General features: G+C 53.7%; 2 protein-coding genes across 4 annotated transcripts in view; one reads left to right on the top strand and one right to left on the bottom strand.

Moving 5' to 3' along the window:
* Positions 1-26404, top strand: part of TBPL2 (TATA-box binding protein like 2) — a 247854-nt gene that overhangs the window by 68945 nt on the left and 152505 nt on the right. For all 3 annotated transcript variants that reach the window (XR_014969204.1, XM_085628007.1, XM_085628006.1), the window contains exon 3: positions 8921-9008. Coding sequence is in view for 2 of the 3 variants with exons in the window: in XM_085628007.1 (XP_085484133.1) it covers positions 8921-9008 (88 nt within the window). In the remaining variant the exon portion in view is untranslated. The remainder of the gene's footprint in view (positions 1-8920; positions 9009-26404) is intronic.
* Positions 12149-16563, bottom strand: LOC146798833 (uncharacterized). The gene is made up of 2 exons (XM_085627521.1): positions 16278-16563; positions 12149-12765 (listed from the first exon to the last, which is right to left on the bottom strand). The coding sequence occupies exons 1-2, from the start codon at positions 16561-16563 to the stop codon at positions 12149-12151; spliced, it is 903 nt and encodes a 300-aa protein (XP_085483647.1).

The raw sequence follows: 26404 nt of genomic DNA, 5'->3' as shown, positions 1-26404 counted from the left end.
ATTAAAGCTAGCTCAGATCTCTGGAACCTCTTCAGCTCTCTAACCTCGTCGAGGATTAAATTTAACATATCCTTGACTGTCATCTTCATCTCCCCCACTGTCTCAGTATCCAAATCAAGCAAAGGACTGAGATGATCCCCATTAGAAACATTAGAGACAAATTTAGTGGTCGAAGCATCCGCCATAGTTGTTGGGGGATGTGCGGAGGGATTGTCACTCGACGAAGGCGTAGAAGGCATAGATAACATAGGGGGTGCCCCTAAGTTAGATTTAGGCAAAGAATTAGGAGGGTGAATAATTGGAGGAGAGAGAGCGGAAGAAACTTGGGCAGACACAACATTTTTCTTTTCAAAGAGAGGATATGATTTAGTACCTTTAAGCCCCTCCACTGGGCTCGCCTGCGTGGATGACCCATCTTTGAAGAACGAAGACCCTGCGATTTCTGTGCAGTGAGAAGCTTTCAAAACTGAAGATGGAGATAGAGATGGAGACATAGTCTCACAGATAGATTCCTCGAGCTCTTCCGAACTTTCCTCACTGTGACTTCTCTCCTTTGCCTTACCATCACCGAGGCACCCCTTATTTAATAATTTGGCGGCATTCCGCGCCTCTTTAGCCTGAATGCGAGAAGCCTTCGCCTTCCGTGTATTCAACAGCTTCCCCATCCCCAAAAGCAGATAGAGCAAATATAGGCCTTAATCGTTGTCGTTGTCACCGGATGCTGCTACAATAAGCTAGTTCTGAGATATGAAAGTTCAAAAAAGTTCAAAAAGAAATTTTATGTCGTTTTTGCTGGAGCTCACCTGCTGCGCCCCTGGTGCTTGCAGCTCAGCCACCTCTCACTGTAGCTGCCGCATCCAAGACCCTCGGGCGCAGCGTCAATGCTGGGCGCAGGTACAGACACCGGCTCTGGGATGAAATAATACTGAAGACGCTGCCCTGCGATGCTACGATGCTGCGAAGTACAACGCTGTGTCAGAAGCGGCACGTCTCGAAATCCATGAACCGAGCTGCTTCCCTGCCCAGAAACGATGAAAACGAGCTTTCACGTCAAGCTAGTAGCAGTATGCTGCTCCCCCGCCGTCTCAGACACGCCAGCCGCTCACGCCGTCAGCCGTCATCAACCGCGCCGGAGCTGCAGAGCTCGAGGGGAAAGGGAGGAGCCAGGAGCCGGGAGCCCTCAGGTGCGCGTGGAGGCGTGGATCTCCATCGCGCCGTGAACAGGCCGCATCCTTCAAAAAAAAAAATGCCTTAATTTGCACTTACTAGTAGAAAAATACACAAGGGCCAAGGAGGGATCCATGTACTTGGGGTTCATGGACCTCTCGTCAGCTTTTGACCTTGTAAATCGTTCCAAACTATGGAATATTTTGCTCGATATGGGACTGGACAGGGCCCTTGTTAGTCTTCTAGCAGACTTACATACCGATCTAATAGCCTCGGTTAGAGTTACCTCGGAGGGGCGTTGCACGAGTCATTTTAAATCAGAAAGGGGAGTTAGGCAGGGGTGCATTTTGGCACCCCTCCTATTTACTGTTTATATAAATGCCCTGGAACCTACCCTAAAAGAGGCAACCCTTGACATCCCACGTATAGGAGAACTTGGAATTCCAGTTCTTCTATACGCGGACGATGCCGTCTTGCTCTCACGTACTGGTGTTGGTCTTCAACGATTATTGGATGGTTTTGAGGACTTTATGGGTTCCTTGGACCTAAAAATTAATGTCAAAAAGTCTCAAATTATGATAATGGGCAAGGGCAAAAATAACAAGTTCTTAAAAATATTTACTTGTGGGAAACAAGAGCTTTGCAGAGTAGCCACTTTTCCCTACCTGTGGATCACTTTTGATGAGAGAGGCACCTGTGGTCCCCAGATAAAAAATAGAAACATCTCCCTTGCTAGATCATCTTCTGCACTCCAGGGCTTTACAAAAAAATTGGGAGGAAGGCCAATAGTAACTCTGCTAAACATCTATAAAGCAAAATGTCTTGCTGTTGCTACATATGGAAGTGCTATTTGGGGTAACTGTTCTACGGAAAGTATACAGATAGATCTGTTCTCTCTGTACCACAGTCCACTTCAACATATATTGTTCACACTGAACTTGGTGTAGGATATATCTCAGACCTGATCAAAAGTGGCCCCTGTTCTGGCTTAGCTAAAGACCTGGTTGAACCAAGAAGTCCCCCTTAACCATATCATCCTAAAAGACTGCTTGCAGCTGGATAGAGTAAACAAAATACCGTGGCTAGTTTACATTAAAAACTGTCTTGTTAAGTTAGGGAGACCAGATCTCTTTTTTTCCCCCGGCCTCGATAACTGCTAAAGACATTGTTCTGATTAAAGGTATGATGGGAGAATTGCTAAGTCTGGAAAGGGAACAAGTAGAACTTGAGAAACCAACGGTGCGGACTAGCATTATTTTGAGCACTCATGCAGGCCCTGAACTATACTTAACTACTGTAAACCAACTTTATCATCGTTTTCTTTTAACCCGTTTTCGGTTTAATTTGATCCATTTAACCCTTGGACACTTCCCAACCTGGTGTACTCCCGAAAATGCAATGCCGTGTAAGTGTGATAACTTTTCGACCCAGAACACATTGCACTTTTTGATGTTCTGTGATCACTACACAGCACTAAGAAGGAAATATTTGATCCCGATCCTAAAGGAGGCAGGGTTTATACAGGTTAAGCCAGCACTCCTGTTTTTACAGTTATTGCAGACCCCCAGGATTATGTTCCATGTTGCTAGTTTTCTAGTGGGGGCTGTTAGGATCAAGAAAAGGAAGTTGTCCAATAATCCAACTAATATGGTTCTATAATGGTTGAATTTTAATATTGTCCATATGAAATGCTTACTTCATGAAATTAATATACATAAATGTAACATGCAAGTGATGTGAATAGATTGTTTTATCTAACTGACCTCTTTTCAATACATTTTAATAATTGAGTTTTTAAAAAGAACATACTTCTTTTGTATTCTTTTTGTGTAAATAGATATAGTATGTAAATTTATCATGATTTGACTTTGTATTAATTATGAATTGATGATTTTGTGAAATTGTATTGTTCCTATGTCTTTTTATGATATTAATTTATCGAAAATAAAGTATTTTGACTGACTGACTGACTACAAAGCAGTTGAAAATTCGTTAATGTAAAACCTTTTTAGCACTGAACTAATGCTCCTTTCGGCTTGCATCCACGCTATAAACCTCCCCACCATGCAAACTCAGGATTCAAATCGGATCTGCTCTCCTTTGGGAAATACCAGAAAATTAATTTCTTCTAAACTCATCTAAACTAATGAACATGTATTCCTATTTCTTTTCACACAATACATGACCTCCATTTGAATATGCAATAAGTTATTCCAACTTTAAAATGTTACACGTCTTAAGTATCATTGAAATTACGTTATGGTTACTTGTATGACACATCAACTGTAGACATGTGAAAACGAAACTATTATAGTGCCTACTCAGTAATAAAGTAGACGCAACCTTAATGATGGGCTCTCCTGGTTTATTGTCGGCAGCTGTGGGATGATAGTGCCAAGGTATGAGTGTAAACATTAAAATACAAATTGGGTCAGAAAAGACAAGTCCAATAAAAGTGATTATATTATATAAAATGCATAAAAAATAACCACCAAGACGGGAGGCACCACATCACAGTATTCCACAAGTAAATCAACGAAGCAAGAGATAGCCAAGATGTCTGGGTTGCATTTTTTGTGTCTTGCTGCCTCGTCACAGTGATTTGGGAGCCTGCAAGACTTTTTGGACGTTTTAGCATTTACGGTTTGTAGCAGTGACTCTGCTACGTGGTGAGTGGGATTACGATTAGTATTCAGTAATAACAGCGCAAAACAAGCTAATGAATGACAGCATGTGTCAAATGTCAAAGCTTTGAAAAAGTTATTATCCACAAAATACGTGGCAGATGAAGTAAACTGGGATTCAAGAACTGAAACATAAGACTACATGCTGAAGGATAAACGATTTAAAGTCAAGAATAACAAGATGTGTAATTTTTTGTGGGTTTACATGTGGAAATTCTTGTGCAGTGCTGTCAAGTATTAACCATATTAATAAAGTTTAACATCAGTGGGTAGCCTATGTAGGTGCCAGGGCCTTCGTTCTGTACTACACTATGTACAACATGTGTGGTAGTATAAACCAAACCTATCGCTAAAATCTAGGAGAGATACGTACTTGCCAAACCTACTACATTTGTAAATACTTGTTTTTCATGCGAATGTTTCAGCATACACTGACTCGCCATACTAGCACTCACAAATTCAGCCGTCAACACAGGCACTACTCCATTCATTTGACCATGCACATCCAGTTAATTGAGCCGTACACACACGTTCATCCATCCTTACAGTCATTCAACTAATCGTCTGTTCTGCTTGGGTTTTGGGATCAGATAGAACCTGCTCAACAGAGCCTCTCTAACCCAGCCAGAACGTTACCCCCTCCCTAGGGCCTATTCACAATAAGTAACCACATATATATACCACCTAAGGACAGGGAATTCCTACTATATATACCAAGACCTCTTATAATACAAGTGGCGGCCTCGCGATCCCAGACGGACCCAGGACTTCCTACCCAGACGGCAGCCTCAGCCTCGCGGTCCTAGATGGACCCAGGACTTCCTACCCAGACGGCAGCCTCAGCCTCGCGGTCCTAGATGGACCCAGGACTTCCTACCCAGACGGCAGCCTCAGCCTCGCGGTCTTAGATGGACCCAGGACTTCCTACCCAGACGGCAGCCTCAGCCTCGCGGTCCTAGATGGACCCAGGACTTCCTACCCAGACGGCAGCCTCAGCCTCGCGGTCCTAGATGGACCCAGGACTTCCTACCCAGACGGCAGCCTCAGCCCCGCGGTCCTAGATGGACCCAGGACTTCCTACCCAGACGGCAGCCTCAGCCTCGCGGTCCTAGATGGACCCAGGACTTCCTACCCAGACGGCAGCCTCAGCCTCGCGGTCCTAGATGGACCCAGGACTTCCTACCCAGACGGCAGCCTTAGCACGAGTTCATCCTATGATCACCATAACATACAACAAGGGAATCAGTGTTACTATTTATCAGATCACACAAGAACTGCCAGTTTGAGTACAACCTGTTCTCTGGTTCGAGGGGCTCCTCTCTCCCTTATTCAGTTACCACTTACCTGATCAGGGTTAACATCTGTTCATGTCAAGTCACAGCTGACTAGAAGAATAGGCTACCCTCTTATACAAGAACACGCAGCACATGTTGATTCACTACAAACTGACTTTATTATATATCATATACGCAAGCACATAACATTACTGTGTAACACATAACCTGTAAAGAAAAGTGAAAGATTAGGTTGTACACTCTAATAAGAAAGGGGTCGACATCACCTTAGTCGTGTGTAGCCTGCACTCAATGGTCATCTAGGTTCCCTTCTCGTCTGTGCCTCGGCTCGCCTGGAGATCACACCTCCGTAGCTCCCTTCTCCGAGTCACTGGGACCTCTTCCTCATCGGCTACTCTCTCCTCTCTGGCAATTCTGCTAGAAGAGTATCTGTCTCTTGGTCTTCCTCCGCCCTCAAGTTTGTCATCTGTCTTCCCTGGAATAAGTAATAGCTTTTCTGCTAACGGCTAGGTGCCGCCTATGGATTGAAAGAATAAAGTGCCAGTATCTGCCTCAGACTTTCACTAATATAGAGGTGCATTTTCTCATGGAAAATTCCAGCCCGTAACCTGCCGCCCACCAAATTCTTGTACCTCCCCGTGCCAAGGACACTTTCCCAGCCGGCCGGCCTGATGTAGCGTCTTCGGCATGAAGAAAAATACAATCCTTCGATAAGGGCCGGTCTGAACCGGTTCTCTCCAAGCGAATAACACCTCATAACTAAAACATCCCCTTTAACCTAGAAGCATCTCAAGCTGCTGGAGCAGAAAGAAAGATGGAGTCTCCCCCGTTTGAGGCCTACCAGGCCTGAATTCAGCACGGCTCCATGAAATACCCTCACTACAGGGCAGGTTATCCCTAAGACTAACGAATCTATCCCCTAGTATATGTGTGCAAGCCCTAATCTATGGGGAAGAACACAAGATCATGTCGAAGTGCCTAGAAAATAGACTTCATTCACTACTCTAACCCTTAGGCTTGAATGGTAGAGAGACTGAAGTCACCCTAATCACCCATCAACACAATAGGGCCGGGAAAATCGAGCAGTACATCGTCGTACTCTACTAAGACACAAATGTACTCGCTCCCCCGTTGCTGCTTTCTCGCATCCATTCACCCAACAACTCGCCACTCACTGACGATGTACTTTCAAATAAAAATAACCCTAACCTATTGGATTTTTGTGCTCCGTGTTATGTTCTTATTGCCATGAGTTGCTTGGCAACTCAGATGAATTCTGTACTAGAATAGCCCCCCTAACCGTGATTACCGAGACTACCTGTATACTTACGGACAGTCTGTGAGTTCACCCTCATAGCCGTTGTCCACTGTTACTCTTAACTCCTATCATTTGGCAATAATTTTAGCTCGTCTGGCCAGCATAAAGGCCAATCCCATGTCTGTACATATTCAGTGAATTGTCAGGGAATGCTGCTAATATGTAAGGTGTCCTAGGATTCGAGCATTGGAGGGACCCGAGCCAATCCTAGTGCGCCAGGTTGAATTCAGAGGTTTTGATTGGCTGTGGATTCTACACGTGTCTCTGTCTGAACCCTAGGCGTATCATATGCTGTCCAGCTGCGAGTGTGCGGGGTTTAGGTGCAAAAGAACTAGATACTAGCTGGTTGGTGACATCCTGTTTCGGGCCGTGTAGTCCATTCTAGAGGGACGAGGGGAGGGAGTGCAGGGCGTAGTATGGCTTTACGTGGTGACTGAGCGATGGCTGGACGGTTGGACATTAACCTTGTGTGTAGAGGTCCGGTCCATGCAGGTGATGGGAGAGGAAAGAAGGAAAGATAAGGCATTAGAGGGAGGGGATTGTGGAGGTGAGTTTGTGGTTTAAAAGAAATGATAGAAAAAGAGGAAGGGAACACAACGGACATCGTGCGGTCGTTTTAACATCAGTGTAGAGCATTGAAGCACAGTAGTTTAAGTGAGAAGACCAATGCGATAGGAAAAGGAAACCAGGAAAACAAGTTGAAAGACGCGCTCTGTGGTGAGGGAGGGGGAGGGAGTTGAAGCGCGAGCAAAGTGCGCTCTGTGGTGAGGGAAGGGGAGGGAGTTGAAGCGTGTGCAAAGCAGAGAGGCAAAGCGAAAGTGATTGCGATCAAGCGCGGCAAGCGATGCGCTTAATGAGCATGAGGAGGAAAGCCATATGGCGCCTCTGCTCGTAAGCGCGCGCCCGCGCACATGCACTCAAGCTCTAGGACGTCCATGGTAGCATTTTTTGAAGTCCTTACTAAAAGTCTCGCCAGACCAGCGCATGCACTGGGGGAAGGCGAGACCTAAAAAAGGTGTACGTTTTTTTTAAAAACCGCTTCCAAAACATAGATTTTAGTAATACCCAGACTTGCGTAGTGCAAATGATTTTTATAGCTGTCTTTTAAAAGCACATGCTTCTCAGCTTGGCTAGTAACTCCCTTGCAATACCACTCAAAAATAATAAATATGTGTCATCCGGAATTATCAAGTGATTCCATCAATTAAAGCCAATAACAGCTTCTCAGCACCCTTTACATTTGCACATTGACCAGTTGTGCACATTTACTATTCTTGCAGTCACCCTGGCAAGAAGGCTTGCTTAGCTGACTGCCGCTCTACAGGAGATTCCCTGCCTTGCGCTTCAGCTGAAGCATTTCAACTCTCAGATTTAACCGTCCACGGATGGTTGTCTTTTTATAACTAAGATGGGATCGGTTTGTCTAAAAATGTTTGATTTTTTTTTTTTTGTTTTAAAGTATGGGCACGTGGTGCCCTTCAGATCCCGCCCACTTCGACCACTGAGTGAGTGGGATAAAACAAAGAAGGGTTGGGCAGCTGTCGAAGTTCCCTTGAACTGTGAGCTTTGTGCCCGGTACAAAATTACGTGCTGACTTCTCTCACGTCGCTCACAAAGAGTACCTGCCTTACTGGTGACTTTATTAGCCCTGTATGTGGCCGACAGCGCTCACGTGATTACGTGACTTATCTGAAAGACTTTGAAGGCTGGTTTACTTTTTGAGGTTTAGCATTATTTCTGGACCATGTTCCAAAATTCGCTTAAGCACAAACTATTGGCTTTGTCAATGCTTGTTTAAAACTTACCTGAAAATCTCTGTACTCAATCAATTTGAAAGAAGATTACATTAATGACAATTGCTGTGTGATTTTGGGTGCTAATAAACTTGACTGTGTACATCCATTTAAGAAAAAGGTTTAACATCCCTGTAATGGTCTTATAGTGTTGGTGACCAAAACAATACCCAGTATCAAAAGGATAACAAAGCCACTAGATCTGCACCGGCTTGTTATGACTCCTCTAACAACTTCCTGCATTTGGTTACGAACGCGTCCTAAGAGCTAATGGAAAATGTTTTAGAGGCCAGACTTTCCATGCGTATAGAGATCTGCATCATTTATTAACATGGGCTCAAATTTGTTAAACGAACACAATAAATGATTGGTTCTGTGGAGCATTTGAGACCTGAGATCACACATACATTATTCGCAATAATCGGGTTGGGAGGGGGAGATGCCTATGATGGAGTGCATTCGATTTTTTCAAAAAAATTGCGATCTATTGGCAGCAACGTAGGAGCAATATAGAAGTGTGCACGACTGGCAAGTGGCAATATGACTTATTCTTTCATAATGTAGCAATCGTGTTCTTAGATACGTTTAATTAGTAAATGTATATAAAGAGTGCTTGAGAGTTGTCATGCATATTTCATGCAGTCTTTCTTTCATTTTGTCTAGAAATATAGTGTCTACCGTAAATTTGGCTTGCAGACTGGATCTAAAGAAAATTGCCCTGCATGCCAGAAATGCTGAGTATAATCCCAAGGTAAGGGGTTCGTATGACATTTATTCTGCGAAAAAAATGCTTTGTTTATGTAAAAAGATGATGGTGTAACAATATGCTTGTAAGAGGTAAGGCCACACATAAAAGCTGTCCGCAATAAAGCTTTAATTTCGAGAAATAAACTATTTTTAAATCTCTGTTAGAAACCTAGTTGTGTTTTATGCACGTTGATTCTTTGGGGGGTGTAGTGGAGGGTTGAATGATTACTCTTGTACCAATGAGGAATGAGGGGGACACAGCGGTGCTACTAAGAAGCATTGAGAGGACACTTCTGGGGAAGAAAGAGAGGGATATAAGGGTACACTTGACATTCGAAGCTGGCTGGGACCACGGCTTGAGCTACACGGAGTGGGCTATGACAGTACGATTGGCAGCAATCCGGGATTAAGACGCTTGGGTGAATTGGGGTGAGGCTGCAAGACAGCAGCACATTAGGAGGGCTTTGGGAGTTTTGGATATGCAGCCTGAGCCGCCTGAGAGGTGGTACTGGGAAGGAAGGCATGGCTTGGAAAGGGGGCAGTTGCCTGCTGGCTTAAGTCAAGTTCATTAGCATAGTTACGCAAAACCACTGCATAGCAATCTGAGATTTGGTCCAATGCCATACCTGCGTACCAATTCAAGTACGAAATTAAGACTGGCAACCAGCCCTTAGGGTTGCTCCCCACAAGCAGAGTACAGGGGGGCCTGCCCAGCACCTATAATCACAGGTCCTATTAGTGGTAGAGTCAACAAAGTAGACTAGTCCAACTCCAAAGGAACTTAGTCAAAATTTAGCAGACTCATCACCTGGCATCTTCTAGGCCACCAGAATAAGGAATCAGACCAGTTGGCAGCAAGGGGCAATTTGGTATCCAGTGGAAAGGCTCATCTGAGGCACCTAGAGGTACAATTGGGGATGTAGGGCTCTGTGTCTTTTTATAATTAGCCAGGTATACACAGCACGCGAGGACACCGGGCAATTGGGACTGGGGAGCACAGTGCCGTCACTGGAGGAACATAGCAGAACAGCCTGGGATAATGAGAGGTGTTATGTTATGTCAGAGGGCACGGAGGCACATTTGTGGTGCAGACAGAGGGAATGCCCGGGCGCTGGTTCTGATGGGACCGTCTAGGACACACAGAAAATATCTGGGACACTTAGAGAAAGGCAATTGATGATGCAAGCTTAGAGACTGGGCACAGATCAGTTACCTAACGCTTTGAAAAGTGTGGGAGGAGTCACTTAGACAAATAGGACATGTGGCTCTTATGCTGAACAGATGGGGTGGTGAATGGAGCCAGTGGAGTGGTCAGCTACAGCTAGGAGGGACCTGCGACGCATAGTGGATGGAAACCTAGGAGACATTAGTGTGGGAGTCGCAGTGTGTCTGGGGGGCTTAGAGCATTTGGGGCTGCTGGAAGGCAGAAGGGATATCGGGGAAACTGAGATGGGTTTTATCTCCGGGCAATTGGGGCAACGCATCCAGGGCATAGCAGGGGTTACTGGGGAAACCTAAAGTGGGTCTAACGGTTTAATGGCATCAAGAAGATCATGAAACAGGCAAGTAGGTCTAGGGGTAATGCGGGGAGTAAAGAGAGGCTGCATCTGTGTATAGTAGAAGAGGTATTTGAGCACTTCTAGAGGGAGAGAGAGCACCTTGGGTCACAGAGGGGAGGAGGTAGCTCGAGAAATGGGGAGTGCCATGTGATTGGACACCGAACGGGAGCTTCTAGGGAACACAGGCAGAGGGTGCTGAGGGCAATTAGTAGTGTGAGAATATCATTTATGACCTTTGCATCTGAAGGAGAAATGCATTGGTAACTGCAGTGAAACCTATAGGCGATTGAAGGAGGGGGGGCCATGTGTCGCAGAACACAGGGAGTGGCAGGAGAAAAATGAACAGGAGAGGTGGCTTGATGCACATGGGGAAAGAGAGAGCACACGAGAGCCATTTAAATGGCAACAAGGAGTGTGGGCACAACGGGGGCATTTGTGTCTGAATATATAATACTTGGACACTTGAAGGGACACTTCCGGGGGGGTTCTGTATATAACTCCATGAGCTGCCGGCCGTGCTGAGACAGACTGCCGTGCGCCGCTAAGAATGCCTATGCTGTTTTAACCTGATTTTATTTCTTTTTAAAATTTGTGATTGTCGCTTTGCACGGACCTTCGCGCAATAAACAGACCACACCGTGTCTTTAGCGTAAAAGGCCATTTATTAGGACCAGGCTGCACAACATTAACAATACCAAAACATTATATGAATAAACTTTCCCCCAACACTCTACCATCCTTCACTCCTTTCACCCACTCCACACTCCCCTTTTGTACCACTCCATGCCCCTTCCGTTCCTCACCATTCCACAAACCTCCTTGCATCCTCCCGGCTCTCCTCGGCCATTTCACTCACGCCTCCAATACCCCCACCTCGTTCACTCTTCCCCCCCCGAGGGATGGGTGTGCCCGCTAATGACTCCCCCCACCCCTCCAAAGTACCACCACCCCGCAGCCTGTCCTAAACTGGCACGCTGTAGCCAACCCTGTAAACCCAACCCTCAACTGCAGGGCGGGTGGGTGGCCTTTTCTAAACCCTCCCGATGGTGCCGAGCGCAGGAAGAGGAAGTCGCCTTCCTCCCCTGCGCTCATATACCCACCCCCTAACTCCACCCCTTGACCCTACCTGGTCCTACCCTCGCGCGAATGACCCCGGGGGAAGACTAGTCTGCGACTCTGCTTCCCCCGGGGCCCGGCATCGCGCAATAAACAGACCACACCGTGTCTTTAGCGTAAAAGGCCATTTATTAGGACCAGGCTGCACAACATTAACAATACCAAAACATTATATGAATAAACTTTCCCCCAACACTCTACCATCCTTCACTCCTTTCACCCACTCCACACTCCCCTTTTGTACCACTCCATGCCCCTTCCGTTCCTCACCATTCCACAAACCTCCTTGCATCCTCCCGGCTCTCCTCGGCCATTTCACTCACGCCTCCAATACCCCCACCTCGTTCACTCTTCCCCCCCCGAGGGATGGGTGTGCCCGCTAATGACTCCCCCCACCCCTCCAAAGTACCGCCAACCAGGTAGCCCCCTGTAGGGCGGGTACCTGCCCCACCCCCTAGGCCAGGACCCCTCACACATCCCTGCGACACCAGATTGCCTCATTCCAGAGCTTGCTGACCACATCCCTCATTTCCATCATATAATAGGCATTCCCCAATCGAGACAGATGCACCCCGTCATCCCTAAATAGCAGTGGTTCCTCCAGTCGTAGTCCCGGGTGACTGATCACCTTGATGTCCTTCTCCCCACAAAAAACGCGCATTGCTCTGTTCAATTTTCGACGCGCTTTCTCAATTGCCCCATGCTTAACAGCTCCCCTCCAGATCCTCCTCGGAACAAACTCCGTCCATGCAATGCAAGCCCCCGCCAGTCTGTGCTTAAGTACCTCCAAGTCTCTCTGCATCAGCTGTAAGAGCGCCAAACCCGACAGCCGAACCAAGTCATTTTCCCCCAAGTGTATAATCAACAGATCCGGGCAACCCTTCTGTGGGACCATCTTCGCGAGCCAGGGCAGTAGTGCCCCCCATCGCATTCCCCCTTTACCCCACCAGTGCACTTCGTGAAGTTGTCCTCTGAGTCCCAGGTTACGGCCGTACACCTGTTGCTCCGCATATTTCGACGCCCAGTGCACAAAAGAATGCCCCACGATCCATGTGACCGTCTTGGCCCCAGGGCCTCCCACGCAACCTAAGAGAGAAACAGAGGTTAGAGACGCACCAAGAATGCCAAACCCCGCTCCATCCAACCCCCCACACCCAGCACCCCGCCCTGTCACTTTCGCACGTAACGCTCACAACACCTTGACCTCCACCTCCCAATCTGTCGGATCCTATCCCAGGACCACCCCAGCCGAGCAGCCGCTGTCGCCGCCCCAATCCGGAAGGAGTGAGTTCCAAAACCCGCCGGCTCCAAACCCACACGCACCAACGCCATGCGCAACACCGCCAACAATTGGCCAGCCGTCACCCGTGCCCCAGACATGTGACAAAATATTTCCCCTACCCCAAGCTGCCGCACCCTCACAAAAGCCTGCCTCTCAGCCACCGGGCACACACCCCCTCCCTGATTCTCATTCAGCCAAACCCACTTACCCCGGCCCAACTGGTCTGTCTTCGACCGACCGAGCCAAATCCCCAGGCGCCCCGCATCCAATCTGACGTCCTCATACCTCCGCCCCTCCCCAGCCCGCGTGCCCAGCAACTCAGACACCCGGAATGCCCCAAAAAACATCCAGACCATGCACAAGCGAAAAACCCGAACCTCAAACTCATCATAGCAACAGAGCGGCAACGCCGCAACCAACCGAACCAACACCTCAAACGTTATGGCCTCCCGTGGCACAGAGCCCCCAACCCGCTCCCTACCCCAACCCCGCAACACCCTACTAACAATCACACCTTTCGTAGGGTCAAAACCAAAAAACAGACAGCAATAAAAGGACACCCCTGCCAGCTTTCCTGAAATGGTTGCCGCCGACAACCCCTTATCCATACAGTGCAGCACAAACTGTAACACTCCACGCTCCACCCCCACCTGTCCCCCAGCCTCAGAAACCCCGCTCCAACCCATAAAGGCGACAAACTCTGCCCACGCCCGTCTGTAGGTCCGCCTGGTGGTAACAGCAACAGAATTTTCCACTAGGTCAACCACCCTCACTCCCCTAGGGCCCAAATGCCATCCGGCAGCCCCGTCTTGCACAGATCCGCTCCAGGTGCCAGTCGCCGGAATCGCTGCCACTGCGAACGAGACAAAGCATCCGCAATGTCATTATTCGCCCCTGGCACATGCTTGGCTCGAAAAGTCACATTCAGCCGCAAACACTTCAGCATGAAACTCCTCAACAAGCGCAACACCCTCAGGTCCCTTGCCCTCTGCCGGTTGACCAACTCGACCACCGTCATGTTGTCCACATGGAACAACACCGCCCTGTTTTGAAACTCAGAACCCCACACTTCCAGTGCCACCAACAAAGGAAAGAATTCCAAAAAGGCAATGCTCCTCCCCTGCTTCCTCCAGTGTTCCGGCCAGGTCTCTGCACACCACCTCCTGTCCCAGAAAATGCCAAAGCCATCCGCCCCAGCTGCATCCGAGTAAATTTGGATTTGCCAAACCGTGTTTTCCTCCACAAAGTCCAATGAGACCCCATTGAAATCCATCAAGAACAGCAACCACATCCGCAGATCCGCCCTCACTCCCATGGAGATCCTGACCCTGTGGTGTGGAAGCACTGCCCCCGACATGGCCATGCCTAGCCGTCGGCAGAACGTCCGCCCCGCCCTGACTACCCGGCACGCAAAGTTCAAGAACCCCAGCAGCCTCTGGACCGCCCGCAGCGCAATCCGTTTCTCACCAATCGCCCACTGGAGGCACTCCTGAATTTCCTCTACCTTCGCGGCCGGGAGCCTCGCTGTCCATTGTATGGAATCCAGCTCAATGCCCAAGAATGTCAAAACGCAAGCCGGCCCACTCGTCTTTTCGGGCGCCAACGGAACCCCAAATCCCTCCGCCAACTCCTGGAACCCTGACAGAGCCCTGCCACAGTCCCCCGAACCTGCCTTCCCCAGAAAGAGGAAATCATCCAGATAGTGCGTGACATCCCGGTGCCCAGTTCGCTGCGTGAAGGCCCACTGCAGGAAGGTGCTAAACATCTCGAACAAGGCGCAAGAAATCGCACACCCCATGGGCAAGACTTTGTCCACGAAGATGGCCCCCCCGAACTGCATCCAGAGGAGCGCAAAATCCGCCGGGTGTATAGGCAGCAAGCGGAAAGCCGACTTCACGTCACATTTTGCCAATTCCGCCCCCGGCCCACACACCCGCACAAGGCGGATCGCATCGTCCACCGACGCATACAGCAGCCGGGAATCCTCCTCCGCGATGAAGTCGTTCACTGACTGCCCCTCTGGCCACGATAGGTGATGAATCATCCGAAACTCACCCTCCTCCTTTTTGGGCACCACCCCCAGTGGAGAAACGATCAAATCCTCCATCGGCCAGTCATAAAAGGGGCCCGCAATCCTCCCTTCCTCCACCTCCTTCAAGAGTTTAGCCGCCACCACCCCCGGCAATTCCTTCGCTGACTTGAGGTTGTCGGCCCATCTCCGTGATCTGGGACCTTGATACCCGACCCGAAAACCATCCGTAAAGCCCCACTGAATCTTTAAGGCGGCCTCCCTGTCCGGGTAGAGGGAGAGCCACGGGGCCATCTCCTCCACCCTAACCGGTGTAGGGGCCCTTCTGTCCAGTCTGCCCCTTCCCCTTGGCATTCCGCTATTGTTCGGAAGGAGTGGTGAGTGTAAGGCATTGCGTAAGGGGGTGCTTCCCCCCGCACTTAGAGCACTCGTGCTTGAACTTGCACGGGTACCTGGAACAATACCCCCTATTGTAACTCCAACAGGCCCCGGTATTGTAAGTGCCGGGCTTGCTAGACTGTCCGGCCCCACCTGTGGGTGCTGTGGTCCCCCCCGCCCCAGTATGGGCGGGACGCGACTGAAAAGACCGATACGAGACCGGCAAACCACTCGCCGTGTGAGTTGATGCGGATGAATGCGTAGACGCCATCCATTGCATCCACAATTCCTGGTCCACCTCACCCCAATGCTTCTCGGGGTTCGCACTGACCCGCGCCCTGAACTCCTCATCGTAACTCAACCACGCGAAACCCCCAAACTGCATCTGAGCCTTCCTGATGATATCCATGTATTTCAGCAATGCAATTGCCCTATCGGGATGTTTCTCGCAATAGATACTCGCGTAAATGAGAAAGGCAGAGGTCCAATTCTCCATATTCACCGGCACCCGCGGCCGCCTAGTCAGCTCCCACTCTTCCTCCTTGGAGCCCTCTTTGGCCTGCACCTCCCTATGCAGTAATTTAAATACGTCCACGTACTCATGCTTCCAGATCTTCCCCTTTATTTTGTCGGACAAGTGCGACCCCAACGGCATAGCCAGGCCCATGTAGGGCAGTTTTTTGGGGAGCTTACTCCCCGACGCCTCCTCCTTACCCCCATCCTTCTCTGTCTGCACCCCCGCCGACGCCACCGCCTTGCCCCCAACCGCTTTGTCCTCACTCGGGAGCCCACCCTTGGGAGCCTCCACCACCTCCCGCACAGAGCCGTCTCCCACCCCAACCGACCTACAAGCCTTCTTTCTTCCCCCATTGGGACCCCCGTCCCACACCGACCACCAAACCCGCTCACCTGTCAAAGTCGGCTGTCGCTCGCTGAGCCGTCCTCCGGAGGGGGTCGCCCGCCGCGTCTCTACCGTCTCCTTGTCCGCCGATCTCCGGGGGACCTGTAACACACCAACCTCTCTGTTGTCCTTGCCAGCGCCCGTCTCGTCACAGTCATCCCGCACCTCCCCGTCCTCCAGCTCATCACTTTCTGCCTCATAATCCAACTCCACATCTGCCTCCACACCGCCAGGCACCCACAACACCTCTCTCGCCGCTCTCTTCACACCCTTGCCATGCAGTTCACCAGACATGCGTGACCCCTTCCCCCCCGCTGCCACTGCCCGTTCCCGCGCTGGAGGGATGGCCGCCGCGGACCGCCCTACTGCTTCTTGACGGCGGTAAGGGGCCGTCTTGCGCCCCACCGTACTCCCCTTAACTCTGCCGACAGCCGCCGGCTTGGATCCCCCCCGCCCCCCAGGTCGCTCAAACCTGGGCGGGCCCCGGCACCATCGGGCCTCAAAGCCGTCCTGGCCGTCCCTGCCTGCGTCCGCGGACCCCTGACAGCCCCCCCACCCGCCCCCTCGCCCTCTCCGCCCTCCCCCGCTCCTCCTGCTCCGCCCACCGCTCCTCCTCCGACGTGGGCGACGGGGGCCCCTCCGCCTCGGCCTCCCACACCGCCCCCACCCACCTCTCCTGCTCTGCCCGCCGTGCCTCCTCAGCTTGCGCCCAAAGGCGCTGTTCCCGCAGCCTGTCCTCCCAAGTCCACGCGCACCAACCCGGAAGCCGTGGGGGGGGCGGGTACCCAAAGACCCCCCCTCCAAAATCCCCGAAGCAGGCTGACCAAGCCCCACCGATGGCACGACCCCTCCGGGCGGAACCTCGGGGACCCCCCCTCCCGGCCGCCCCGCGCCGCCAGCCGACACACCAGGGGTCGAGGCCCGAGACCCCCCCCGAGACAAATCCAGGGGCCCCTCAGCTTCCAAAGCCCCCCCCACTCCCTCTACCCCAGCCAGAACGTCCACCGCCTCGCCCGCGGGCCCCAGCCCCCCAGCCCCCACCCCCACCACAACCTCCGCCACCTCGCCCCCCCCAGCCGCCACGAGCTCGTCCCCCGGCCCCCCCACTCCCCCACCCGCCCCACCCTCCACATCGCCGGCCCGCCCGGCCGCAGCCGCAATCACTGGGGGCCGCACCTCCGCGGCAAACGTCGACGCCACGCCCCCGTCCGCCTCGTGGGCCCGGAACGACAATTGAGGGAAACGAAGATGCGGAGGCAGGCTCCTGCGCCGTCCTCCGCGCGCCTGGCTAGCTCGGCCCGCACCCCGCCCCCTCCCCCGCAGACCCGAGAGACACAGAGGTGGCGGCAGCGGCGGCTCCTCCTGACATGCCAGTACCGCCGCCGCCACCCCCGCCGAGGCCGCCCGCGGAACCCTCTCATAGCCCACCCACGCCTCTCCCAGCACCCCGGGCCGCAGAAGATCCTCCCTCCCGGCCCGCCCCAGAACCAACAACGCCCGCCTCACCTCCTCAGAGGTCGCCGCACCGTCGCCTCCGTCACGCTCCATAACCGCGATGTCCGCCGCACCCAGAAACCGCTGACACCACGAAAAACTCTTCCCTGCCTAGCCCTACACTACTCTCCTTTTCTAAACCCTCCCGATGGTGCCGAGCGCAGGAAGAGGAAGTCGCCTTCCTCCCCTGCGCTCATATACCCACCCCCTAACTCCACCCCTTGACCCTACCTGGTCCTACCCTCGCGCGAATGACCCCGGGGGAAGACTAGTCTGCGACTCTGCTTCCCCCGGGGCCCGGCAAAATACTTTCATTTCTTTTAAAAATTGTGATTGCCGCTCTGCACGCACCAAAATACTTCTTGCACGTTGCACTTTGGGCTCTACGATCCCCGGTCCACCACGGTCTTTAGGACCGCTTGTGTGGAGGGACGTAGCTCCTCCTCTTGCCCTCGTCACTTCCGGGGGTCTGTATATAACTCTCATGAGCTGCCGGCTGCGCAGCAGGCGCGCCGCCGGCATGCCAAAGGCAAGCCCGTCTGCGCCCGTCCGCATCCGGACAGCGGCTAGGGCCAGCCATGCTGTCCATGGTGCCTCAAACTACATGATTAGATGGCCCAGAAACGATCTTCTGTCCATGAAAAGTAAATCCTGCCTAAGTATGCTTGACACTAACCGTGGCATTGACATGTATCCCAGCCCCTGCGTGAACTGTCTATGGGTTCCCGAGAACCTGACAAAGCATACGGTTACCAGTAGTAGGGAAGGCTATAAAGCGGAATGTAGCAAGCAAACAACTATTATTAAGGCTTGTCTGATCAATTGCAGATCTCTGGTTAAGTATGCGATGGACATATGGCTACTACTGAAAGAGGGTAAATGGGATGCCATGTTTCTGACAGAAACATGGCTTAAGGAGGATGCCACACCCGCAATTGCCTTGGCTATCCCTCCTGGCTTTAAAATCTGCTGTGCACATAGGGAGGGGTCCAAAAGAGGAGGGGGGTAGCGATTATATTTAGATAATCTTGGGAAGTTGAGTCCTCAGTGATGCCTAAAATGGGTGCGATGGAAGGTTTAAATTTTTGTCTAAAAATTGGCCCCTCCATTTCACTTTCGGGACTCCTGATTTAGAGACCCCCTGACTGAGCAGCTAGCGCCACCTCAGAAGTCTGTGATTACATAGCACATATGCTAATTCCACGGTACTGGGATTTTAACCTTCACGGGGATAACCCGAATTGTACCCAGGCTGCTCAGTTGGAAGCTGCTCTTGCCAGAATCAATCTGGTTCAGCAGGTAAAACTTCCGACTCACAAGGTAGGGCATACTCTGGACCTTGTGTTTACAAACTTGCCATCTTTGAGTACGAAAGACCCCTGCCAGGTGGTATGGTCAGACCACTATTTGATCCCTTTTTCAATCTGCCTGGGCAAAGAAAGGCAGCAGGCCGGTTCACGCATGGTCCGAAAGAGGAACTGGAATAAGCTTACATTAGAAAATTTAGGACTGGCACTACAGGAGAGCCTACCTCCATGTACGTATGACCCTAATGTAGACGCTCTGGCATTTCACAACTGGATCTCTACGGCAATAGATACTGTGGCTCCGTCCAAACTCACTAAATCACGGAGGCAACTGCCCTCGGCCCGTGGTTTTCTGAAGTCCTCAAACTGGACAAAAGTAGATGTAAACGCCAAGAACACCAGTGGCGCACTAACTATGGCGAGATAGCTAAAGCTACATACAAGAAAGCTCTTAAAGAGCTACACAAAAGTATAAAAACTGCTAGAAGAGAGTACATAGCAAAGAGTATTTAGTCAGCAGAGAACTCAAGTAGGGAATTATTTAAGGTTGTGAATGCCTTCCTTAAGCCTCAAGAACTACAAACTGAAGCCCAATCCTCTTCCTCACTATGCAAGAATATCGCCGACTTCTTTGATAATAAAATTTGAATCATCCACAACGCCTTCACGGATTATGCTGCGACGACTAAAACTGATACAACTGAGAGTAACCATCCACAAGCCTCACTTAGCGAATTTTCTCCGACTACGTTGCAAGACGGAATGGCTCTGATTCTTAACTGCAAATCTGGATCACCAGAAGACCCCTGCCTCCCAAAACTCTGGAAGGTAGTGGCTCATTCTACAGTAAAGATGCTGATCCACATTTGGAACACTTCCCTAACAACTGGCACCTTCCCCGAGTCGTGGAAACGCACCATTGTTCTGCCCCTCAGGAAAAAACTTAATGGAGTGCCTGGCAATTTGAGCAATTATCGCCCTATCTCTCTTCTCCCAGCCCCCGCAAAAATGCTGGAGAAGTGGGTAAAAAAGTCAGCTATCCTCGTTTGTTGAGGAATGTGGCATCTTACATGATACCCAATCTGGGTGCAGACCGGGTTTTAGCACCGAAACGGCCCTCTTGGAGGTATCAGAATCAATAAGAAAGACAGTGGACGCAGGGGCATCAGCGATGCTGGTGCTCCTAGACTTGTCCGCTGCATTCGAAACGGTTGACCATACAATACTGCTGCATAGACTCAAGGATAGCGGCTTGGGGGGGCTGGTTTTGAAATGGCTGAATTTGTTTCTCTCCAACCGGACATAACAGATTGACCTGCAAACACACAAATCCAAACGCAAGCAGATCTGGTGTGGAGTCCCTCAGGAATCAGCACTCAGCCCGCTCCTTTTTTAATATCTATCTGGCCCCGCTGTATTCACTCATAGCCAATTGGGGCGTGAAGGCGATATCTTACGCCGACGACACCCAGTTGGTGTTCTCTTTTAAAGAACAAGCGGACAATGCCTTTAAGAACTTTAAGGGTTGCTTGACAGATATCTCCTTATGGATGAATAATAACAAATTGAAGCTTAACGCCAAGAAAACTGAGGTATTATTTTTTGGAAATACTCTCCTGCCGCCTGCGGACCTATAGTGGCCGCAGGAAATGGGTCCTCCACCCACCCCGGCAAAATCTGCTAAAAATGTGGGGGTCAAATGGGAGACGGACCTCTCGTTTTCAGCTCAGATCATGCAGGTGTCTTCGACCTGTTTTGGCAAACTGAAAAGCCTTCGAAAATTCATCCATTTACTACCTGAGGACTGTCACTGAGTCGTTATACATGCCACGGTGATGGCTAGATTGGACTATGCGAACAGTCTATATGTAGGCTTACCTGCATATTTGATTAAAAGACTGCAAATGGTCCAAAATGCGGCTGCCACAATGATTAGGTGAATATCCGACCGCCATCATATCTCTCTGCACATTAAGATGCTCCACTGGCTGCCCGTGGCCAGGAGAATTGAATTTAAGGCCCTGACATTTGCTTTCCGCTCCTTACATGGTTAATGTCCGAGCTATTTGAAATGGCGCTTATGTAGCTATAAACAGAATAGGCTCCTGAGATCGAATTCCTTAAACCTATAATGCGTTCCGAGGTTCAAGAAAGCACTGATTGGAGGGAGATCACTCATGGTTGTGGCTAACAAGCTTTGGAATGCCTTGCCTAACTTCTTGCGACAGATAGAATCTGAGCCACTTCTCAGGAAAGCACCGAAAACCTGGCTTTTTAGCCTAGAACCGAAGGACTAGGTTAGCGTGAGGAGTTCTTGTTGCACGCACTTCTGTCTTGCTTTAACGCCGGGACACCTCTGCTTGAGGTAGCTGTTCGCGCTTTTACAAATACCATTATTATTATTATAATTAGTCTTGTGTGGAGAGGAGTCATCTTGGTGTACTAACAAAGGGCATAATGGTTGTAACTGGGGATCACAGATGGAGGTGCTAGGTGCATTTGAGACTGGGGAAAAGGCATCATTGCATACAGGGTAGTTGGGGGGCACAGTGAGGGGTAGCTTGGGGACAGGTGGAAAAACTATATAGGAAGCATCTTTGGCGCAGATGGACAAAGATTAGGGGCACATAGAGGATCAATTGTTGGTGAGGTCAAAGCTTAGGCAGCACCTGCACAGAACAGCTAGGCCAAAAGCATTGGTTGGAGATGAATTGACAGAAACTTGTGGGCACAGAGAGGGTACAGAGAAGGGGTCTGATGAGGAAGTGGGTACCTTGGGGAAAACACCCTTTCCTAAGTGAGCTAACTTTTGGCATGCCAAGTTTCATTACGTTTTTCTCCTATGGATGAATCTTAAGGTTTGGGGGAGATGAGCAGCGTTCCCATTTTAGCTCTCAAACAACTATTTCCTCCCCTATTCAGGCCTAACTTCTAATCAGCTTTACACAAAACTTGGCATGCAAGTAGAACTTTACTCAAAAAGCATAATTGTTTGGTTTGATGTAAACCGGTTCAGTAGTTTTTGTAATACTAGTGTTTCAAAAAGGTGCCGTCTAATACTTGAGAGATTCAGGGTGTGGAAAAAAATACACAGTCATGAGTGGTCAACCCTAAAGGTGGCTGACCCTAGATCAGTGTCAAGGTGTTGAAAATCCCCAGCAATCCCCCTAAACAAAAATTGCTATTTTTGGCACGTAACTCGCAAGTCAGAGCTGACTAGTGGGGTGGCCATTTTAGGTGCAAGATTTTTGGAGCCTCATTCACTAATTTTTTCAAAAAGCTGTGCACAGTGTGGATTGGAAGTAGGGCTGGGCGGAATTTGCGGAATGCCTCTTCGCGGAATTTTGAAGAAAAAATTGTTGAAAACGAGCGCACAACCTGAGGGACCGTGTGCCCGGGACTGGGGTCCCTCGTGCTTGGGCAGGCTCCCCTATCTCCCCGGCCTGGCTGCGTTGAGAAGCAGGGACCGGCCCCGAGCCTTCTGATGTTTGGTCAGGGCCTGGGATCCCACGTCCTGCGGCCTGCCAAGTGTCCATCTGCCCGGGACAAGGGACCCTGGTGCAGAGCCCCAGAGCCCTGCAAGGGCAGGCAGGAGCCCTACCGCTATGGCTCGGTGTGGGCAGCTGGGAGTCCTTTCGGTCCCGGCCATCTGGTCGCACCTTTCCCTCGGCCATCTGGTCGCGCGCAATGCTTTCCAATGGGGCGACCAGATGGCCGGGCCGGCCTGGAAGTCCCGATGAGTGTCCATTCGCCTCGCGGATCCCAGCCAGGGCTCCAGGAGGCCAGTCGCGTCCGCGCCTAGGGTCCCCTCCGTCACTCGGAGCGCGAGGGTTACAAGAAAGGTGGGTATCCTTCCTCCGGATTAGTAGGGGCAGGGTATGCCAGGACACCCCTCCTGGGGATTGCGGTTCTCAGGCGGGGACCAGATGGGCCAAGCCCGGACGACACTTCCCCGGGGCGTCGGGTGCTCCCTCCTCCAGCCCGCGGCGAGGCAAAGTGCCCAGGACGGGCTCCATGGGTCCCCTGGGCGTCCACCGAGGCCTGCAGCCCCAAAGCCCTGCAGCCCTGGAGCCCTTCAGCCCGGAGCCCTGGAGCCCTGCAGGCCCGGAGCCCTGCAGGCCCGGAGCCCTGCAGGCCCGGAGCCCTGCAGCCCCGGAGCCCTGCAGCCCCGGAGCACTGCAGCCCCGGAGCCCTGCAGCCCTGGAGCCCCGGAGCCCTGCAGCCCCAAAGCCCTGCAGCCCGGAGACCTGGAGCCCTGCAGGCCCGGATCCCTGCAGGCCCGGAGCCCTGCAGCCCCGGAGCCCTGCAGGCCCGGAGCCCTGGAGCCCTGCAGCCCTGCAGCCCTGGAGCCCTGCAGCCCTGGAGCCCTGCAGCCCTGCAGCCCTGGAGCCCTGCAGCCCTGGAGCCCTGCAGCCCTGGAGCCCTGCAGCCCTGGAGCCCTGCAGCCCTGGAGCCCTGCAGCCCTGGAGCCCTGCAGCCCCGGAGCCCTGCAGCCACGGAGCCCTGCGTGGGCAGGCGGGAACCCTAGCGCGAAGGCTCGGGGTTGGACAGATGGGAGTCCTTTCAGTCCCGTCCATCTGGTTGCACCTCTCCCCTCGGCCATCTGGTCGCGCGCAATGCTTTCCAATGGGGCGACCAGATGGCCGGGCCGGCCTGGAAGTCCCGATGAGGGTCCATTCGCCTCCCGGATCCCAGCCAGGGCTCCAGGAGGCCGGGCGCGTCCGGGCCTAGGGTCCCCTCCGTCACTCGGAGCGCGTGGGTTACAAGAAAGGGGGGTAGCCTTCCTCCGGATTAGTATGGGCAGGGTATGCCGGAAGACCCCTCCGGGGCTGGCGGTTCTTTGCCGGGGACCAGATGGGCTACGCCCGGGCAACATCCTCCCAGGCTTCACTCCTCCGGCCCGCTGCGTGGCAAAGTGCCCAGGGACGGGCTCCACGGGTCCCGGGCAGTCCTGCGCCCGGGCCCGAGAGCTCCGTCGGTCCTCCCCGTGCCCGAGTCCCAGCCGCTGTCCCCCAGCCCCCGGGAAGCAGAGAGCCCACTGAGCCCATGGTTAAGGCGGGAGCCCTACCGCTATGTAGCCTTCCTCCGGATTACTAGGGACAGGGTACTCTGGGACCCCTCTCGGTCCTCAGCCGGCAGCTGGACGGGCCCGGATGCTGCCCCGGTCCTGTCCCGGGGACTGCCGCTTGGCAGGGTGCCCGGGACAAGGGGTCCGGATGGTCCGGGGAGGCTTCCCCTGCGCCTGCAGGCCTGGGAGCCCCGGCTGGCTCCAGGGGCCCAGCCGGGCCCCGTCCCCGGCCCGCGGCACTGCCAAAGGCCTGGGACGGGGTTCCGTTGTGTCCGGGGAGCCTCCCCAGGCATGTCTGGGTTCATTGGCACCTGGGGGCCCCGGGGAGGGCGGCCTCCCCGCCCCGGGCTCCGTCTGGGGTCCTGCCACGTGGCAGGGTGCCCGGGGCGGGCTCCGGAGGGCCCGGGGAGGCTTCCCCTGCGCCTGCGGGCCTGGGAGCCCCGGGTGGGTCCAGGGGCCCGGCCGGGCCCCGGGTCAGGGTCTCTGGCCCCGGGCCCCGTACCCCGGCTTGCGGCACTGCCAAAGGCCTGGGACGGGGTTCCGTTGTGTCCGGGGAGCCTCCCCAGGCCTGTCTGGGTTCATTGGCCCCTGGGGGCCCCGGGGAGGGCGGCCTCCCCGCCCCGGGCTCCGTCTGGGGTCCTGCCACGTGGCAGGGTGCCCGGGGCGGGCTCCGGAGGGCCCGGGGAGGCTTCGCCTGCGGGCCTGGGAGCCCCGGCTGGGTCCAGGGCCCCGGCCGGGCCCCGGGTCGGGGTCTCCGGCCCTGGGCCCCGTCCCCCGGCCTGCGGCACTGCCAAAGGCCTGGGACGGGGTTCTGTTGTGTCCGGGGAGCCTCCCCAGGCCTGTCTGGGTTCATTGGCCCCTGGGGGCCCCGGGGAGGACGGCCTCCCCGGGCTCCGTCCCGGGTCCTGCCGCGCGGCAGGGTGCCCGGGACGGGGTCCAGAGGGCCCGGGGAGGCTTCCCCTGCGCCTGCGGTCCCGGGAGCCCTGGCTGGGTCCAGGGGCCCGGCCGGGCCCCGGGTCGGGGTCTCCGGCCCCGGACCCCGTCCCCCGGCCTGCGGCACTGCCAAAGGCCCCGGACGGCGTTCCGTTGTGTCCGGGGAGCCTCCCCAGGCCTGTCTGGGTTCATTGGCCCCTGGGGGCCCGGGGGAGGGTGGCCTCCCCGCCCCGGGCTCCGTCCGGGGTCCTGCCGCGTGGCAGGTTGCCCGGGGCGGGGTCCGGAGGTCCCGGGGAGGCTTCCCCTGCGCCTGCGGGCCTGGGAGCTCCGGCTGGGTCCAGGGGCCCAGCCTGGCCCCGGGCCCCGGCCCCCGGCCTGCGGCACTGCCAAAGGCCCGGGACGGGGTTCCGTTGTGTCCGGGGTGCCTTCCCAGGCTCGTCTGGGTTCATTGGCCCCTGGGGGCCCCGTGGAGGGCGGCCTCCCCGCCCCGGGCTCCGTCCCGGGTCCTGCCGCGTGGCAGGGTGCCCGGGGCGGGGTCCGGAGGTCCCGGGGAGGCTTCCCCTGCACCTGCGGGCCCGGGAGCCCCGGCTGGGTCCAGGGGCCTGGCCGGGCCCCGGGTCGGGGTCTCCGTCCCCGGGCCCCGTCCCCCGTCCTGCGGCACTGCCAAAGGCCCGGGGCGGGGTTCCGTTGTGTCCGGGGAGCCTCCCCAGGCTCGTCTGGGTTCATTGGCCCCTGGGGCCCCCAGGGAGGGCGGCCTCCCCGCCCCGGGCTCCGTCCGGGGTCCTGCCACGTGGCATGGTGCCCGGGGCGGGGTCCGGAGGGCCCGGGGAGGCTTCCCCCTTCCCTTTCCCCTCGGCCATCTGGTCGCGCCTGTCCCCTCGGCCTTCTGGTCGCGCAAGCCCCTTTGGCCATCTGGTCGCGCACGTCCCTTCAGACAGAGGGGACCCTAGGCACGAATGTACCCGACCTCCTGGAGCCCTCGCTGGGATCCGGGAGGCAAATGGACCCCCTTCGAGACTTCCAGGCAAGCTCGGCCATCTGGTCGCCCCATAGGAAAGCATTGTGCGCGACCAGATGGCCGAGCTTGCCTGGAAGTCTCGATGAGGGTCCATTTGCCTCCCGGATCCCAGCGAGGGCTCCAGGAGGTCGTGTACATTCGCGCCTAGGGTCCCCTCTGTCACCTCGTGCGCACGGATTACAAGAAAGGGGGGTAATTTTCCTCCGGATTACTAGGGAGAGGGTCAGTCGGACCAAAGTGAGGTTTGGCGATTCTGAATCCGGGGAAGGCAGACCCGGGGCCCGCCCGCCGGGGCCCCCAGGGGCCCGGGTACGC

The sequence above is a fragment of the Triturus cristatus genome, chromosome 9 (genome assembly GCF_964204655.1).
Source record: "Triturus cristatus chromosome 9, aTriCri1.1, whole genome shotgun sequence".
In the NCBI taxonomy this organism is placed as follows: Eukaryota; Metazoa; Chordata; class Amphibia; order Caudata; family Salamandridae; genus Triturus; species Triturus cristatus.
This window is presented reverse-complemented; position numbering and strand designations above follow the sequence as displayed.

Coding starts and splice junctions, on each gene's coding strand:
- LOC146798833 (XM_085627521.1), bottom strand. CDS start 16,563: ATGTCTGGTGAACTGCATGGCAAGGGTGTGAAGAGAGCGGCGAGAGAG. Junction 12,766..16,277: donor GCGACAGCCGACTTTGACAG/GTGAGCGGGTTT, acceptor TTTCTCTCTTAG/GTTGCGTGGGAGGCCCTGGG.